An 18,359-nucleotide genomic window follows, 5' to 3' on the forward strand; every position below is an offset into this window, starting at 1 on the left:
GGGGGGGGGGGGGGGGTGTAATCGATAGAGAAATATAGGGGGTGGGCAGGTACAAAATTTTTATTTTATTTGGAAGTGACCTTTAAGATAGCCTTGATTAGAGCAAATACATGGGGGGGGGGGTATTGGGCTCTCTTTTGCTCCCATCCCAAACTCAGACTTAAAAAAAAAAATCTTCATAAGATTTGCACCAGATTGTTCATTTCAATTTCAAAATAAAGACAAAATGACCTGATTGCTCTCTTGCTCATCATTTTAAGTATTTACCCCACCCCCCAAAAAAAAAACCAAATATTTGTGGCTATTCATGATGTGTAATGAAAATAATGGGCAGTGATGAACACCAATAGAGCAAGCAGATCCCTAAGTTCAATCCTACTAACGAATCTCTTGTAAGCTTCCAAAATGTCTTCCAGGGAAATATCTAGCAAATAAATAAGGGAATTAATTGATATAGTAATAAACGCGAAAGAATAAAAAATATGTAAACAAGAAAAGATGAATAAACAACTGAACCCCCCTCAACAACCTTGAGGGGGGTGAACGGGGGAATGATCAATGATATGAATTTACCAAAGACGCAGCTCAATAAATTTCATATTCAATCACGTCGCGTAGTATGCTAATTTGTGACAATTTGCTTATTTGCATATTTTTACGCTGTGCGCGCAGGCCAATTTATGACCACGCCTCTGTTTCGCTGGTGTGCCATGAAGTTGTGGTGTCCATAGCCTTGTACGCGAAAAATGGGAGCAGTGTGCACTTTTGACCTTCCAAAATTTCCCCATGTCTGACCGGATGCAGAAGCGGAGTTTCCACCCCCTGTTTAGTACCACGTAAGATCGTATCTCTGTGTTTAGTACCTAATGAATGCTACTCTCTCGACGATACAGAAGCTCTGTAATTTTGTTTATTATGACTTACAATAAATAAGTTATTGAAACATGATGGCAGCGGTGAAAAGTTACATATTTCCGTAGAGCAGTTATTGTTCTTCTCACTGAAGTCTATTATTGTGCATCTGCGAACTGTGATTTGACCTAGATTTCGCCAGCTTTCTGAGAGTAATTACGGTATGTGTCCCACATATGTAAGTCTGTGTACTGTTTTCTACATACACTCGCTATTGCATTGGTGTGAATTCCCATTCTGAATTAGGACCTATTGTCCCCACTCCTAGTATGGTGGTGTGACCTTAATTTGCGCGTTACCTAATTATACACACGGTCGAATATCTCTTTACCTAATTAATATCTTGAAAAACTGATGTCACCAACAGAAAAAGCGACCCAATTTTACCCAATTAATTTTTTTATCTGGCCTGGGTAATTTTCTTGAAAGTAAGCCAGGTCTCAAATTGTGAATATTGGCAAAACATCAACGATGTTTGTTACCTAAGTTTTGATTCTGCTCCAAGAAAATCCGATCTTCTTGACAAGCATCAAGAAATCGCCAGTTTGCAAGCAAAGGTCTCCAAATTAGTAAGTAAAATGTTGTACTTTATTGACACCCTTGGCCTTATGGGCTTATTACGTTACGTACGTAATGCGACCCCTCTAGAAAAATATCCTTTTTACATGTTTTTTTGGTCACGTATGGTATCGACTTGTCAATGAAAATGGCCCCCGGGCAAAATTACAAAATATTGGTCATTCCTTAAAGCTAGAGAAAAGATATTCACGTCTTGATGTGCGTAAGTTTTTCTTTTCTAATCGAGTGAAAGATGTGTGGAACAGTCTCCCAGAAGATGTAGTTTCTGCTTGTTCAGTGATTGCATTTAAGAATATACTGGATAAACATTAGGAGAAGATTGCCTATGATTTTTAGTGATTTTGTGTGTTTTTCATGGATTTTTTTGCTGTCTACGTATACCCCTGCCAACACAAGAAGTGCATCTAATTTTGTCTGAAGGAGAGCAGCAATAGACATTATACTTTGATCAATGAACAGGCTTAATTTCATTTTTTTCATTTTCATTTCATTTATTTCCACAAAATTAAAATATGTACAAAGCAGTATACAAATACAGTTTAAAATAGTGGTGGACCAAATGAAAGCTCATCAGGCTTGTTTGGATGGCCCAATATAACATTCATAAGTGCACATAGTACGTAATACATAATACATAAAACATAATACATACATAATCATAAAAATACATCCATATAGCATAAGACAGGACAGGAAAGAAACAGAGGGAGAGGCTATGATTATTTGTCAAGAGAAAGGGGTTGCTCAGTGTAAAGTAAGTGTCGTTTGTAATTAAAGTTGAAAAGTTTACATGTCTTTGCTGTCTGAAGTTTAACAGGTAGATTGTTCCACAGTATAGGGCCCTGATAAAAAATGGTTGATTTGGCTAGCTCGGTTCGACACAGAGGAGGATGAAATTTGCATCTATTTCGTGTATTATGGGAATGAATGGATCGATTCAATATAAAATAATTTAAAAGTGATGGTGGTATACTACCACGATAACAGTTATTCATGAAAGAACCAGTTTGTAAAGAAATAATACTATGGATTGAAAGAATATTCATTTTGGAAAATAGAGGGGAAGAAGGATGTAAATGATGAGAATGAGTTATAACTCTTAGTGCCCTTTTCTGTAGACGAAATATACGATTAAGATTATATTTTGATGAGAAGCCCCACACTGTGGAACAATAACAATAACAATAATGAGAAGATATTAAAGAATGATACAATAATTTGAGAATATTTCTCGGCAAAAATGACAATTTTCTAAGAATTCCGATATTTCTAGATATGGTACCACATAGATGACTTATATGATTATTCCAAGACAACCTATCATCAATAATAACACCTAAGAACTTAGTACTTGACACTCTATTAATAATACGATGATTATAATAAATATTTGGGATGTTATTACTAATTTTACGTGTACCAAATATTACATAGTTAGTTTTATCTACATTTAAAATCAGCTTATTGGCACACATCCATTGATGTAATTTTATTAATTGGGTGTTCATGGTATTGATAAGTTGAGTTGGATCAGGATTGGAAAGAAAAATACTGGTGTCGTCTGCAAATAATATGTAATTTAATAAGGTTGAACATTTTGGCAAGTCGTTTATATAAATCAAAAACAGAAGGGGACCAAGTATAGTCCTACAACATCGTTGGAGTAAACTAAACTAAACTAAAAATAAATAAATATATTGTGAACTAGAGGAGTAGAGCAGGGCCTATGATGATTTAATAATATGCCAAACAATACCAGAAAATCACTTTCCCACCAGCTGATAAACAGTAAAAAACATTCAAATTGACCAAATATTTGGAATGTTTTGACAAAATGAACAGCAAAATCTGGCTTTTCTATATATGCAAAATTCTTGAAAACTAATTTTTAGGGTACATCTGGGGAATATTTTCTGATAATTATGTATAATGCTATATCTTGCCTTCGCTAGTATCAGATGTCTTGCATCATTCAACTTAAAGGTCAAGTCCACCTAAGAAAACTTGATTTGAAATAGAATCAATAGAGAAAAATCAAGTACCGTATAAAGCATAATGCTGAAAATTTCATCAAAATCGGATGTAATGAATAAGTAAGTAAAAAAAGACATTTTAAAATTTTGCTTATAAATTCACAAATGGTCATATGCACAACTCTGATATTCAAATGAAAGAGTCCATGATATCCTCACTATTTATTTTGTTTTATATAGAATTAAATTGTTTAAATCTTACAATATTTCAACATTTAAAGATTTGACAATAAGGACCAACTTGATTGCACCAATAAATGTTAAAACAAAGGTAATTCCATGTGTTCAGGGAGGAATGATACTTTGTTTCTCATGACAAAAGAAATAGTGAGTGGTTAATGTCATCATTCCCCTCATTTGCATACCACCCAGGACGGGAATATAACTCTTTGTGAAATCAAGCGAAACTTTGAAAATGTCATAACTTTCTTATTTTTCATCAGAATTTGATGACATTTTCAGTGTTATGCTTCTTTGCTTTGTCTCTTGTTATTCAAATCAACATTTGGTTAGGGTGGACTTGTCCTTTAAATGTGCAAGGTATCCCTGGATAATGTTATATCTTTTGTAACCTTTTTACTTTGATTTGATATAGATTTAGTGATGTCTTCGAGAGGGCTAGGAATATGTCTTTTGAACGTTTCAGAAGCAAGAAACCGCCTCATCATTGAGAATATTGCTTTAGCAGCTACAAGATCTACTAGTGAGTATAATGTTCTTAGATGTCTATGATATTTCATCGATCAACCACCTTGATGTTACAGTGGAGGTCACATCCAAGTTGTCACTCCAAACGCATGTAAATGCATCAAGATGCAACCTTCACTGTACAAAGATCCTTACAGTATTTTGTGCTATCTGCTTTGACCAGATTTGATTGATTAAATTTATATCACCTGATTTGTACTGCCAGTTCGATTGGTTGAATTTGATGTTTGATCTGTGGAAGCCCTGCATATACATACATACAGTACTATTATCTAAATTTCAAGGCTAGATGGCATCATGAATGCATTAGCTTTAATGATTACATATAATTGAGGGTTTGTGTTTTGGGTTTGTCTGTCCCATTTAGTTCTTGTGATAATTAAAAAAAGAACTGTTGACAGATCAACTTAAAACTTGGTCAAAGTAAGCTTATAGAGGAGTGACAATGATGCAAATAGTTTTGGAGGTACCAAGGTCTACCGTTGCAGGGGTCATTATCATATATTTGGAAGTATCTTGCACCTACATGTATAGAGTGTTAAAGGGGAAGTTCACCCTGAAGAAAACTTTGTTGTAAAAATAGCAGAAAAAAAAGTAAAAAAATATTGGTGAAGGTTTGAGGAAAATCTGTTAAAGAGTACGAAAGTTATTAGAGTTCAAAATTTGGGATTTGTGACGTCATAAACGAGCAGCTGCCCCATGTGTTATGTAATATAAAATGTATGAATTTCATATTTTGTATGGTTCCTGATGACTTAATTTTGTTTTCTTTTCATGATCGGGTGTGAAATGATTTGTCTATTGATATACAAAAGTTACAGTGAAAACCATTTTCAATTTTCTGAGAAAATGACATTTCATTGATTTTTTACCATTCGCTATGTAGATATGCTTCTCGCATATGACGTCACAAATCAAATAATTGAAATTCTAATAACTTTTTAATTATTTGATGAATTTTTCTCAAACCTTCAGCAATATTTTTTATTATTTTTTCTGCTATTTTTACAATAAACTTTTTGTCAGGGTGAACTTTCCCTTTAATTATCTAATGTTTAGATATCGGAGTGATAATCATATTTTAAAGTCATGAGGCCAAAAATTGGAGAGGTAAATGAAAGTTACCTGAAAATATTGTATGCGCTAAATAACTAAAGATCCATTTCAGGTTCAAGTTAAAACTTGGCCCCCATTTGAGCATATTGTAAGCAAGTAGCAAATCAAATTATTCCTGTGTTTAATTGTCCATAAAATTGTCCTATTTTGTCAGGTTCATCTAGAATCCTGTCATCAGTTCTGAATATCTTCCAAGACATTGATTACAATCGATCAGTGTTGACCATAGCAGCCCCAATCAACAACCTGAAGACCGCTGTGTGTGGGGCATGTGCAGAAGCTTACAGGTAGGTGTATGTCCGGTGGGTGACGGGGGGGGGGGGGTTGCTTCACAAACATTAAAGTTTGACTAAAAATTATTTCACAAAGATATAAGTTGGACTGAAAATTCACAGTTGAAATTCACAAGGCATCGATCACCGCATTGGTCAGATTGTGCACTGAGGATGTGTCCTACAGCCAGCCCGGCCATCGATGATATTACCTCTAATAATGTGCACATTGGTGCATATTGGGTCATGTTTTTGTGAAACCCTACCCTGATCTAAGTGCATTGTCACATACCCATCTGATAACAAAATAAAAATCCCTCTTAGAAAAAGTCATGTAATTATTCAATAGATGCAGTGTACATAAGTTTACTTAAAGGGAACGTCCAGGCTGAAGATATTTCAATCTCAATTTAACTAGAGTAAAATTCACAAAGCAAAATGCTGAAAATTTGATCAATATAGTTTTAAAGATTTTCATTATTTTGGTGAAACAGTTCTAAGCATGTCTTTATGAATATTCATTAGGTAGGCTGATGTCATATCCCCACTTGTTCTTTTGTATTTTATTATATGAACTAAGGTTTATTCAAAAATCTTGTACAAACAAGTTAAAACAATTGGATCAACAATTTAGTGCATTAGTTATTTATTGCCGCAACTTATTTCATCATAATAGAGACACATCATTTACATGTGTATGAAAAAATGAAACAATTATGATTTCATGTAATAACATAAGAAAGAAAAAAGTGGGGAAATGACATCATCAGCCCACGTAATGAATATTCATGACGATGTGCATATACCGGTAACTGTTTTCACAAAATATTGATAAAATTGAAACTCAATAACTTTGTTATTTGTTATCCAATTTCGATAAAATTTTCATCTTTTTGCCTTGTGAATTTTACTTTATTTATGTAGATAAAAATATTTTCAGCCTGGACCATCCCTTTAAGAGCAATGTGACTTATTTTATAGAAACAGATTAAGTTACAACGAATTTACAAAAAAAAGAAGAAATATAATCTTAATCAAACAAAGGTGAATACTTATTATGTTATTATGGACCAATTTTATTGTGAACTGTATTGTGCCATTGGTAAATGCCTTCATTTCTGTATGACCTGTTTGATGATATTTCTCTTCAATTGCCATGCTGTAGGCAGATAGACTTGTCAAAACAAAAAGGAGTTCACCCAAGACTTGGTGCTGTGGATCTTATTCCTATTTATCCGTTGATGTCATCTGTCTCACTCAAAGAATGTGGAGAGGTTGCATATTGTAAGTATAGATAGGGGGACCGGTCGCAAAGAGTATTGTGTTACAAGGAGAATGAAACCTTTAGAGCAATTTAGCTTGTATAAAAACATAAAAATCAAAGAATTAAATCGATGAAGGAAAAACGGTAAGAAAGTTATGAGCCTTTGATGTCGAGAACACTACTGCTATGGAGATCTTCCCATCAGCAATGCGAACAAGATGTGTGATGCCACACAAGTACAACTCTCCACTTTGCACACTGAAAGTATACCCAAAACCTATATTTGTTCTCGTTCTAATTATAATACATATTATCTTTATATTTTATGGAACCTCTATTGCATGTCCTGCCATGAATAGACCTGGAAGCATTGCCGAGGGGAGGAAGTCAATATCATTAGTGCTCTCAATATTCATATGCTCTTAACTTTTGTATTGTTTATTCAATTTTTCTCAAACCTTCACTGATTTGTTTCTTTGATTTCTCTGTTTTCACACAAATTGTTCCAATGCTTTCATTATAAAAAATGCCCCACATCAATAAAACTTTCAATTAAGTTCCTCATCCTATTCACAAGGTTCAAAATATGTGGGTTTGATTGGGTAAAAATTAAGTTGTCTTTAAGTGCAGCTGTCTGTTTAACTATATTGAACTTGAAATGTTTATAAGAAATTACTGCTTTACTTTGTGACATTCTTATGATCAGACATCTACTAAGCAACCAGTCTCAAAGATGCAAACACATTGTGAGGAAATAGTTTGCATATTCGCGTAGACTCTTTACCGTAAAATTTAAATCTGAGTCTGCATTACCTTTATCTAACATTGGGGGAAAAAGGATTTAAAAAAATATAAATTAACAATATTTTTTAATGTCCTCGCTTTGGGATTCCTTCAGAATGTAGAATGAGGAATCAGCTGTAGTTGGATTTATTAAATTTTACAAAAAATATAGCATAAATTTGGTCACTTTTTGCCTAGTTTTTTTCAACACCTATACACAAAACAGGCTTTAACTATAATTCTCCAACTTACAACTAAAATGGAAAAATCTCTATAAAATACTGTTCAAATATTGCTTGATGTTGAAAATATGAGGTATACTATTTTTGCATTGACACTTTGCACTTCGTTTGCACCTGTGGCAAAATCATGGATTGTGTTATTAGGGAAATCAAATAATCATGACGGCATGTCAACCATGTACATGTATGAATATTCTACATTGTGATTAATTGCAGTGCCTTTATTTTCTCACAAACATGCGATCATTAACTTTTTACATAAGTGCCTTGTTCAACACACTTTGTTATGTTATGCAATCCACTAATAATTTCCTTAAAGAGACTTCTGGATTTTATCTGAAATGATTTTTATCTGCACATGATATCTGGATTTTCAAGATAAAAATGAAACTTTTGTGGAGCTAAGAGATATATCATTTTATTCATGACAGTAAGTAACTGTACTAATTCCCTAAAACTTCTTATTATTTTTTTATATTTTTAAACCTCTCTTCAGCTATTGCAGAGGACCTAAGTACTGAAATACCAGGCTCCTCCTTCTTCCTTTTTGGCTCAGCTGATTGGCCAGAGCAGAGAGGTCTGGTGCCACGAAGGAAGGCTATTGGTTGGTTCAAAGGAAAACATGGCATTGATTGGTCAAAGTTCAGCCATGATCTTGGAGCTCCACCTTCTAGCAGATATGGACTTACAGGTACTTAAAGTAGTCTTACTTATTAGCGACATAAAGCTTTTAGCTTATTTGCCGCTCGTCACATTGGATAGTCTCTGGTAGGGTAAAAACTTTAGTGGATCTTTTTTCCAGTGTGCCTCAATAGCTGATTTGAACATATTCACGCTAGATGCAGCAACCGCTTCCTCTGGTAATGCATTCCAATTATGAATACTTCTGACTGAAAAGGAATTTTGCCTTATTTGCAATTTGCATCTGTGATTATTAATAATAATAATACATGAGATTTATATAGTGCACTTTCCATCTTTATTAGATGCTAAAGGCACTTCAGAGCAGAACAACAAAAACTAGATACATATAAAACATGTGTGAACAATAAGTCAATGTCTATCAAAAACACTCTTATGTACAGGTATGTTTTCAGGTTGCCCTTGAAGGTGGTCACTGAAGTCTGAATTTTCAAACTGTGTGGGAGAGAATTCCAAAGGCTAGGCCCTGCATGAGCAAATTCCTGTTCCCCGCATGATTTCTTAGCAACTGGAATTTGTAAGAGATTAGATGATGATTGTAAATTTCTTGAGGGTTGGTAATTATTAATTTCATGCTATGACTTCTGGTTCTACCATGGAGCTACATAGTTCTACCATGTCATTTCATGAAAACTTTGGTCATGTCAGTTAATTCCTGATGATGCATATATATGGGGGCATATAAATCATTGTAATCATTTCTTCATTTCAAAGAAAAGCAGTATACAAATGAACAAAAGTGAAACAATGAAAGAGTAACAAGCCATACCAGGTCCATAAACCTATACTGGTTCAGTCAGGTTGAAATGTACATAAAACAAAGTAAATTTACAAAGACATAAGATATTGATTGCAAACAAAAAGCAATCATACATAAAACTGAATAGGTGAATTTACATTAACATTAAAAAATGGCTTTAAATAGAGACTTGCTTGTATGAGCAAAGGCACATCAAAAATGGCATCAACAATGGTAACAATAATCATAATACATAATAACAGTATTTACATTAAGGAAGGCAGAACCCCCCCCCCAAAAAAAATGAATAAATAATAAATGAATAAATAAAACAGGGTTGGGCGTTAAATACCGGTAGCGGTAAATACCGTCCGGTAAATAAGATGGGCATCCAGTAAATATGTAAAAAACAGGAAATATGATTCATAATTCTTTTTTTTCAATAATTTTAATTGTTTTTAACCTCAACAAATGAAAATAGTGTTCTGAAGTAATTAGAATCACAAAACTCATAGTAAAAACACACAAACAGATAAAATCCATACTGCATACATGTACATACAAAAACACACAGGATCTAAGTCCACACATACGTACACAAACTCAAATTATATTCGTGGATATTTGAATAATCATATTAAAACATAAACAAATATTTCTCCCAGGGTGCAACTTTTTACATGCCATTGTATCTCATTACAATATGATTTGTTTTTAAGTGTGAATAAAGCTCAGTATTCTACTATATGTAAGGAGTTTCAGTGTGTACATGTATCGGTGTGTACTAGTGGTTGCTGGTTTTGAATTTTGATATTGCTTACAGAAAAAGATATTTTTGTAGCCTAAAAAATTACACATCTAGGATTATGACATTTTTAATGTTGCAATTCTTTTAATATAACTTTTAAAAGAAGTTTAACAAACAAAGCAAACACAATGCTAATAAAAGTTTATGCTCATTAATACATGTACATGTAGGTATTCATGAATATGGTAATTACTGACTGATTTAATGAAGAACATCAAATCTAAATTAGATGTATATTTGGGATCTTTTTAGTATTTTATTGTATTTTTTCAGCATTTCATGATAACAGACATAGATAACACCAAAACACAAACATAAACACACACACAAACAATCAAACACACACACACACACTCACAAAAATGGTACACACCAGAGTGACCATACTCACCACCTTTGTTTTTATGTTAAAAATTTGACAATCACTATAGAAAAGTGAGTGGAAATTTATATTTCCCGGAATTTCCCGGTGAAAAGTGGTAAATACCGGAAAAAAGCGGTAAATACCGCTATTTCCCTGCGTCCGGGAAATAAGCCTCTGAAGCGGGAAATATGCCAACCCTGAAATAAAAATAAATAAACAAATAAATGAAAATAAATAAATGAATAACTTAAGATTTTTTACCTTATCCCAATGCTGATCCTTCCTACTGTGAAAAATAACAAAAAATGATAAAAGGGCATGCTTACTTATGATCTTTGTCAAATTTGTCCTTTGTCCTAGTTAGTTGACTATTAAACTTACATGTACTTATGGCTATTGTCCCTCCTGGGACATAGGCTGTCAACAAAGTTCCTCCAGGCTGAGCTGCCCTGAGTGTCTCCAGGGGAGCGTTTCATGAAAGGACTTGTTTTACGTTTTATCCGTCAAGTACTGTTTTATCCAACAGTTACTAGGGTAACAGTGCTTTTCAGCCAATCATAATCAAAGAAAGTTGTCAGACCTGACAACTAATGTCAGACGAAAATGTAGATGAGATGCCCCCCCCGATCTTCCCATATGCAGTCCACCCTATTAGCATATGCCTACATGTCTCTGTGCCATGTGTCTCAAGGCCTTCCCCAATCTTCACTTTCCCTTGAGGCTTCCAAGTCAATGCCTGTCTAGTAATACATTGTGTACATGTATTAGGCATCGGTCAATCCACCTCCGTCTTCTTTGCTAGAGCTTCACCTCAATAGGTTGCTGATGACTAAGCTTCCACAAGTCTTGATTATATTCAGGCAAGAAAATCTTGAGAATATGCCCAAGAAAATAATTTTTAAAAAATCCATAATGTATTACTCGAAATAGACATGAAATGAAATACTCCGAAAATTTGCTGTGCCCAATTGATCGTGGGCCCGGCAGCCACTGTGCAGCGCCTGATCGACGAGGCTCTATCCCTTTAATCGTTGAACAACAAACAGGGTAGCAACAACTCCAATCTTTTTAACGCCTTTTGGTCTGACGCAGCCGGGGTTTGAACCCCCGACCTTTCGGTTGTGAGACGGACGCTCTACCAACTGAGCCAACACACCGATATTCATTGATGTACATGTTCTCGGAACAGTACTGCACCCAAAGGTGGATAGTTGAATTGTCTAGAATTAAAATCAAAATGACATTTAAAAATATGAAAATCACTTTCCAGCTACCATGGCAATTTAATTACAGACAAGGAGTGACCAAACTTTACAGACTCATTGATACATACATGTAAAGTCTTCAACTTTCTAGAATGTAAATTCATTGCTTTACTCCTCTCAAAGTCACTCAGTACTTTTCATTATATTTTAAAGACAAGTTTTGGCTACTAGAGCCTATTGATAATTATGTTTCTGAATCTCACTATTTCGAACAATTTCACATTGCTTTACTAGCCTATCTGCAAGAGTAATTCTCCATACTGTCAAAATATCAAATTTAAAAGTTGAATAGGACACTAGATGCCAGAGTTTCTTTTCTTTCTTTGTGTGGACTGATTGCACTTGAGTGAAGCCTGAACTAACATTTTCTTTAAAAAAATTCTCACTGAAATCCCTCTACATTCAATCAAGTACTTGTGCGGGATATTATTAATCATCATTTCGAAGCTTTGGATGTGCTTCTTCAAACTCAATAAAAATCTAAAAATTCATTTTGGGTGATTTATTGTTGGTTTTGGGGTTGCTGGTCACAGATGTGGGTTGAATGTTTTGTTTGCTGATTTTATTTTTCTCCATTCATGTCAAATTCAGGTTGTGGGGCATCACACTATGTTACCAACTGCAATGTCACAATAGATACCCAAGACCTTGAGCTTGGGAGGGAAATAGCACATGCCATCCGAGGCACTACTCCTGGGGGATTGCCAGGTATTCAGGCTATGGCCTTTCCCCATGAGGGAACAATTGAAATCGCATGCAATGTTGACAGTCTTCCAAGAGAGAAACAGAGTACCGGGGAAAGCGATGGCGTCGACACAGATCAAAATTGCCCCATCACATTGGACTACACATCACCAGAAACCATCGAGCAGCGAGTGAAGGCTTTGGCAGGAGAGAAAGGGATCGGAATGGTTGGAACGGCCTTGATCGGATTCATGCCGGAAGAAGCTTGTCGGCTTGCCATGGATGCCCTCCAGTCGGGGAACGATCAACTCTGGAAGTCTCGGGGTGTCCGACTCATGTGAGTTTTTGCACTTGTCTTCAACTCTTGCAGTTCTAGCCAACTTGATGTGTGCAATGATTTTGCAATTAATATGCAGCTGAATTTGTGGATATCATTCAATTCATTCCAATTGTAAGTTTGGTTTTCTTCATCTAGCCAGGACAATCATCAATTTTTTTGGAACCGATTCCTTGATGCGGATAAGGCCGTCTCCTGCTTCTTTGCGAGCATAAACTGAAAGGTCTGACTTCAAAGGTGATTTCAATTGTACCATGTTACACAACCCTGGACATGCATATTGCTTACATGTATGTTAGTAGAAAAATCAAATTATGAATACATGCAAAAGGTGCTGAATTCATGCTTGAATAAAACATGATAATACAAGAAATTCACATTTTTGTGTTTTTTTACTATGGCACAATTGAAACCATCTTTCTGAATTTGGACCCATGGCTCAGCATGCCATTTATTAATAATAATAATAGTACCAACATGCTTATATAGCGCATATCACTGCCAAATGCGTCCCTTTGCGCTTCATTGGATATTATTACCCTGGCTTTAGCCCCGCAGCCTTTCACAGCGTGGTGGCATTTCAAGGAGTAAATTCCTGCCAGGTACCCACTTACCTCACCTGGGTCGAGTGCAGCACAACATGGACGAATTTTTTGCTGAAGGAAATTACGCCATGGCTGGGATTCGAACCCACGACCCTCTGTTTCAAAGTCCGAAGACTAATCCTCTGGGCCACAACGCTCCACGTTTTAGAAGACAGTATCATCCAGAAAAGATAAAAGAGCGAGATCAAGAGGAAAGATGCAATACAAATTATTGATCAATACGCAGTAGGCAGTAGTGTGCGTCCCTTTTGCATGATCTGACCAATGCCGTCATGCCTTTTATACCGCACGCAAATAGACATTTAAATGGGTCACTAAGTCATACTTAATTCTTTGTGAAACATCCCCCTTGTCTCTTTCTATTTGTTTTTTTATATAAAAGATCCATAAATAATACTGGGAAATTAAAAAATTTACTGAAATAATCTTTGTCACCAATACACCAGTATTGTCATATTATATAGTTGTGTTAATATTTTTAAAGCAAATTCATTATTCAGTTTGTATGAAAACAAACTTGACATCATATTACAGTTGATTCAAAGATCAGCTCATTTTTCCAACATATTTTAAATGGCAAAATTGTATAGAGATCATCCCCCCAAGTCTATTACTTATTCCATTTTATTAACATATGAAGAACCAGCTTCATTTCTAGTTTCCAATAATTTGATATAATTATTCAACTGAAATTTGGGCAAGTATAATCCTTTAATGCCTAGAACTTCAGGGACCAAATTAACGATCCGGCTTTGGAGTTGTATGTAAGATTTCATAACTGCATGTCAGAACAAACGATCCTTAAAGACATGATTACATGTTGCAAGCCAAAATTCATTCATGTTATTAGTTTTTACTTCAAATGATAAAAATGACTGAATTTCATGGTAATTATGATTGTAATCATTGTATTTGTATAGAATGAAAACACTACTCGTGCATTTCCTTATTTTCAAACTTTATTAGGTTATAAATCACTGAGTGTCACAATGACATATTTGAAACCTTTCTAGAGAGACAAGGGTAAATAAAACTACATTATGTAAATTAAATTTATTTTTATGAAACTGATATACAGTATGTGTGTGAATAATCAAACTGTGATGTTTTCTTTAAAGAAATTCAAGGCCTATTCTGAGTGGTAGGTTGAATTGCTCAATAAATTATATTACGATCCGGCTGTGGAGTTGTATGTAGGATTTCATAACTGCATGTCAGAACAAACAATCCTTAAAGGACAAGTCCATCCCAACAAAATATTGATTTGAATAAAAAGAGAAAAATCCAACAAGCATAACACTGAAAATTTCATCAAAATTGGATGTAAAATAAGAAAGTTATGACATTTTAAATTTTCGCTTAATTTCACAAAACAGTTATATGCACATTCTGGTTGGTATGCATATAAGGAGACTGATGACGTCATCCCCTCAATATTTCTTTTGTATTTTATTATATGAAATATGAAATATTCTAATTTTCTCCTCATTATCAAGTGAAACAGTGATTAACTCCTCCCTAAATATGTGAAATTAGCATTGTGTAATGCTATATGATTCAGTCAAGTTGGTCCCTATGGTCAAATCTGTAAGAAATGAAATATTGTGTAATCCAAACAATAAGAACAAAGGAAATAGTGAGTGATGGACATCATCAACTGACTCATTTGCATGTCACTGAGTTGTGCATATCACTGTTTTGTGAAAAACAAGCAAAGCTTTATCAAAAATGCCATAACTTTCTTATTTTACATCAGATTTTGATGAAATTTTCAGTGTTAATTGTTATGCTTGTTTTAATATTCTCTATTTTTTCAAATCAATATTTTTCTTGGGTGGACTTGACCTTTAAAAACCCGATTACATGTTGCAAGCCAAAAATCATTCATGTTATTAGTTTTTACTTGAAAAATGACTTAATTTCATGGTAATTATGATTGAAAAAGTGATATTATTAATCATTGTATTTGTATAGAATGAAAACACTACTCCTGCCTTTCCTTTATTTCAAACTTTATTAGGTTATAAATCACTGAGTGTCAATGACATTTGTAACCTTTCTAGAAAAACAAGGGTGAAAACTACATTATGTCAAGTAAATTTATTTTTATGAAACTGATATACAGTATGTGTGTGAATAATCAAACAGTGATGTTTTCTTTAAAAGAAATTCAAGGCCTATTCCTAGTGGTAGGTTGAATTGCTCAATAAATTATATTTTCATACATTTCAATGATTTTAGGCGTGCTTTATAGCCATGTCTTTTTTTTCACTTTCTTGATTTTTTGTTTATATGTGAGATATAATGCACTTGTGAGTATGTAAGTGTTCATGTTGCACAAGCTAATTAAAATCTTTTTAAAAAATAGAGATTACAATTCTTGCTTATACGTGTAACAAGCATAAAGGCCAAGTTTATAATTTATGATTTATTCCCACTACGCTTGAACAGGTTAAAACAAGTAAAATGCCATTGTCAGTGTCACCTGCATTATGCAGGTGATTGATCTGAAAATGACCTTGACCTTTAACCCAATAATCTGAAATTATACCCTTGTAATTTGTGATTAGGGTTGCAAAATTCCTGGGAATTTTCGCGGTGGAAACTTTCCATGGGAATAAACGGGAATTTATTGGGAATTCTGGGAATTTTCGGGAATTTTCAGGAATTTTCAAGAAGTGCTGGGAATTTTCAAGAAATGTTGGGAATTTTCAAAAAGTAGCAATTTTCTGATATTTATATACAGGAATTGAAAGGATTGTTCTGGCAGATGATGCTAGATTGTGCTTTGTCAGCAAGTTTCAAGCAAATATAAATGCTAAGACAGTCAGACAAGGCAGAATTTCAATGAATTTCATTTAAAAGTTGATTTACTGTTTTACTGGTTGAATGGTATGTGCGATGGCAGTACATGTACACTGCAAATGCTTTACACTAATGCCTCTTAGATATTCTCATCTTTTTGCAGATGCGAATCATTATTAATAATAATTATGGCATTATTGTTGTTATTAGCATTATATTATTATATTATCATCTATTTATCGTTTATTTTTGCATAGCAGAAGTGAGAACTTTGTGCAGTTTGTAGCGTTAATTTGATGAGTATATAGCTTTCTGGCTCAAGCTTAAAGTTAACTTCAGTTCAATTGACCCTCTTAGAAATAAACATAGTATTTTTAAAATACTAGATCAAATTAAATGAAACTGATATGAGATTGTCATTTAATGTCACAAAAGATATGAAATTGACAAGTTTCTCAATCTCAATCAAGGTCAAAGGTCATTTGATGTCAACAAACTTTAATAGTGCATTTTTTTCTCCCTTTGCAAAAAATTATTCATCTTGATCGTTTTCAAGGTCACCCAATATAATAATATTATTTCTTGCCCCCCATGTTTTCGGGGGGGGGGGGGGGGGATCTCAGAAATAAATTAGTAATATAACGTTTTTTGTTCCTGGACCTGATTTTTAGACTCAAGCCAGTGCCATAGCTGCTAGTGGGATTAGTCTGCTGTGCAAACCTAGTCTGCAGGCACAGACCCTGATTGAAACTTTGATCAAAAAGTGGGTCTCCATGCAAAGACTAGCACATAAAATCTTGCTGTTTCCTGAGCGTTAGGGCCTTCTGTACACAAGGCATGAGTAGGCTGCACATTCAGACCCTTAACTTGAGTGAAGGTTTTGCACAGCAGACAAGGGCAAACCCTTCACTCAAGGAAAGTGGTCTGAAAAGCAGCCTAAGGTTTCTGCCAATGACTTGTGTACAGAAGGTCCTTTTGTTCAACAGAAAGTTGTATTCGTGCTAGTCTTGTATGTCCCACTTGTGGATCATAGTTTCAATAAGGGTCTGTGCATGCAGGCTACATATAGGGAGCAGTGTTCTCTTAATAACATGTTATTATATAATATCAGGTTCTCACATAAAAAACATTGAAATTTGAAGAAAAATGAAAAAAAGGTGTAATGCATAGTATTTTTTTTTCATGTTGAATTGAAAAGCTTCATTTTGTACATAATGCTCCATCATGTTACTACATATACATATACTATAATGTATTATGTAGTTTGATGAGTATTTTATACCATGGGCAATTTAAAAAATGAAGAATAGTATAAATACAAATGGAAAATATGATATTTTAGGTTATCAATATATAATTTTGTATTTAAAAACAGAATTTATCACTTTTTGTGAAAAAATGAAAATTCCCCAAAATTCCCGGCAGCTGAAAATTCCTGAAACTTTCCATGGAAATTTTCCAAAATTTCCGGAAAGTTTCCAGCCCTTTGCAACCCTATTTGTGATACTTGTTAATGTTTATATTCATGTCTAAAAGTAATATTGATTGATGATTTCAAAATTATCTGAAAAAACGTGTGAATCTGTATGCTGTTGAACTTGGATATGATGGTTAAGATATACTTAATTACATCCTTTTATGGTCAAATGTCTTTTAGATTGATTAAACTTTGTAGATTATTTCAAAATATTTGATTGAATTAAAATGGATTTGTGTGAGATGGTTACAGGATATCACAGTAATATAAAATTCTTCTAGGTCAAAGGTCATTCGGGTCAATGAACTCAAGATTTTATTAATAGATTTTTAAGGACGTTCCACTGTTACGTTTGTGCTATCGTGATCTGCGCATATTTTGGTTACACTTCCTAATTCCGAAGGTTCGTAATTCTGAAACACTTAAATTGCCTATACCTCAATGTTCGTTAATCCGAAAACGTAAAAGAGTTGGTTAATCCAAACATTTGTGGCGTCATTCCGAATGTTCGATAATCCGAAAACGAAATAAGGTTCGCTGTTCCGAAGGTTCGTTAATCCAAAAAAAAATAAGGTTCATTGTTCCGAAGGTTCGTGAATCCGAAAACGAAATAAGGTTCGTTGTTCTGAAGGTTCGTTAGTCTGAAAACGAAATAAGGTTTGTT

At 34.2% G+C, this 18,359-nt stretch overlaps 1 protein-coding gene across 4 annotated transcripts; it reads left to right on the forward strand.

Annotated features, from left to right (window-relative positions):
• Window positions 1–853: 853 nt before the first annotated feature.
• Window positions 854–13,331, forward strand: LOC121423075 (glutamate formimidoyltransferase-like). Of its 4 annotated transcripts, none has more exons than XM_041618358.1 (7): window positions 854–1,073; window positions 2,014–2,245; window positions 4,120–4,227; window positions 5,503–5,635; window positions 6,786–6,904; window positions 8,406–8,600; window positions 12,379–13,331. In XM_041618358.1, the coding sequence occupies exons 3-7, from the start codon at window positions 4,128–4,130 to the stop codon at window positions 12,810–12,812; spliced, it is 981 nt and encodes a 326-aa protein (XP_041474292.1). In that variant the 5' UTR covers window positions 854–1,073; window positions 2,014–2,245; window positions 4,120–4,127; the 3' UTR covers window positions 12,813–13,331. The 4 variants fall into 4 exon arrangements, with proteins under 4 accessions (XP_041474292.1, XP_041474291.1, XP_041474290.1 ...); XM_041618357.1 differs by having other exon boundaries at window positions 2,017–2,245; XM_041618356.1 differs by lacking the exon at window positions 2,014–2,245 and having other exon boundaries at window positions 854–1,090.
• The last annotated feature ends 5,028 nt before the right edge of the window (window positions 13,332–18,359 follow it).

Source organism: Lytechinus variegatus, chromosome 10 (assembly GCF_018143015.1).
Source record: "Lytechinus variegatus isolate NC3 chromosome 10, Lvar_3.0, whole genome shotgun sequence".
Lineage (NCBI taxonomy): Eukaryota > Metazoa > Echinodermata > Echinoidea > Temnopleuroida > Toxopneustidae > Lytechinus > Lytechinus variegatus.

Coding starts and splice junctions, on each gene's coding strand:
- LOC121423075 (XM_041618356.1), top strand. CDS start 4,128: ATGTCTTCGAGAGGGCTAGGAATATGTCTTTTGAACGTTTCAGAAGCA. Junction 4,228..5,502: donor AGCAGCTACAAGATCTACTA/GTGAGTATAATG, acceptor CTATTTTGTCAG/GTTCATCTAGAATCCTGTCA. Junction 5,636..6,785: donor GCATGTGCAGAAGCTTACAG/GTAGGTGTATGT, acceptor GCCATGCTGTAG/GCAGATAGACTTGTCAAAAC.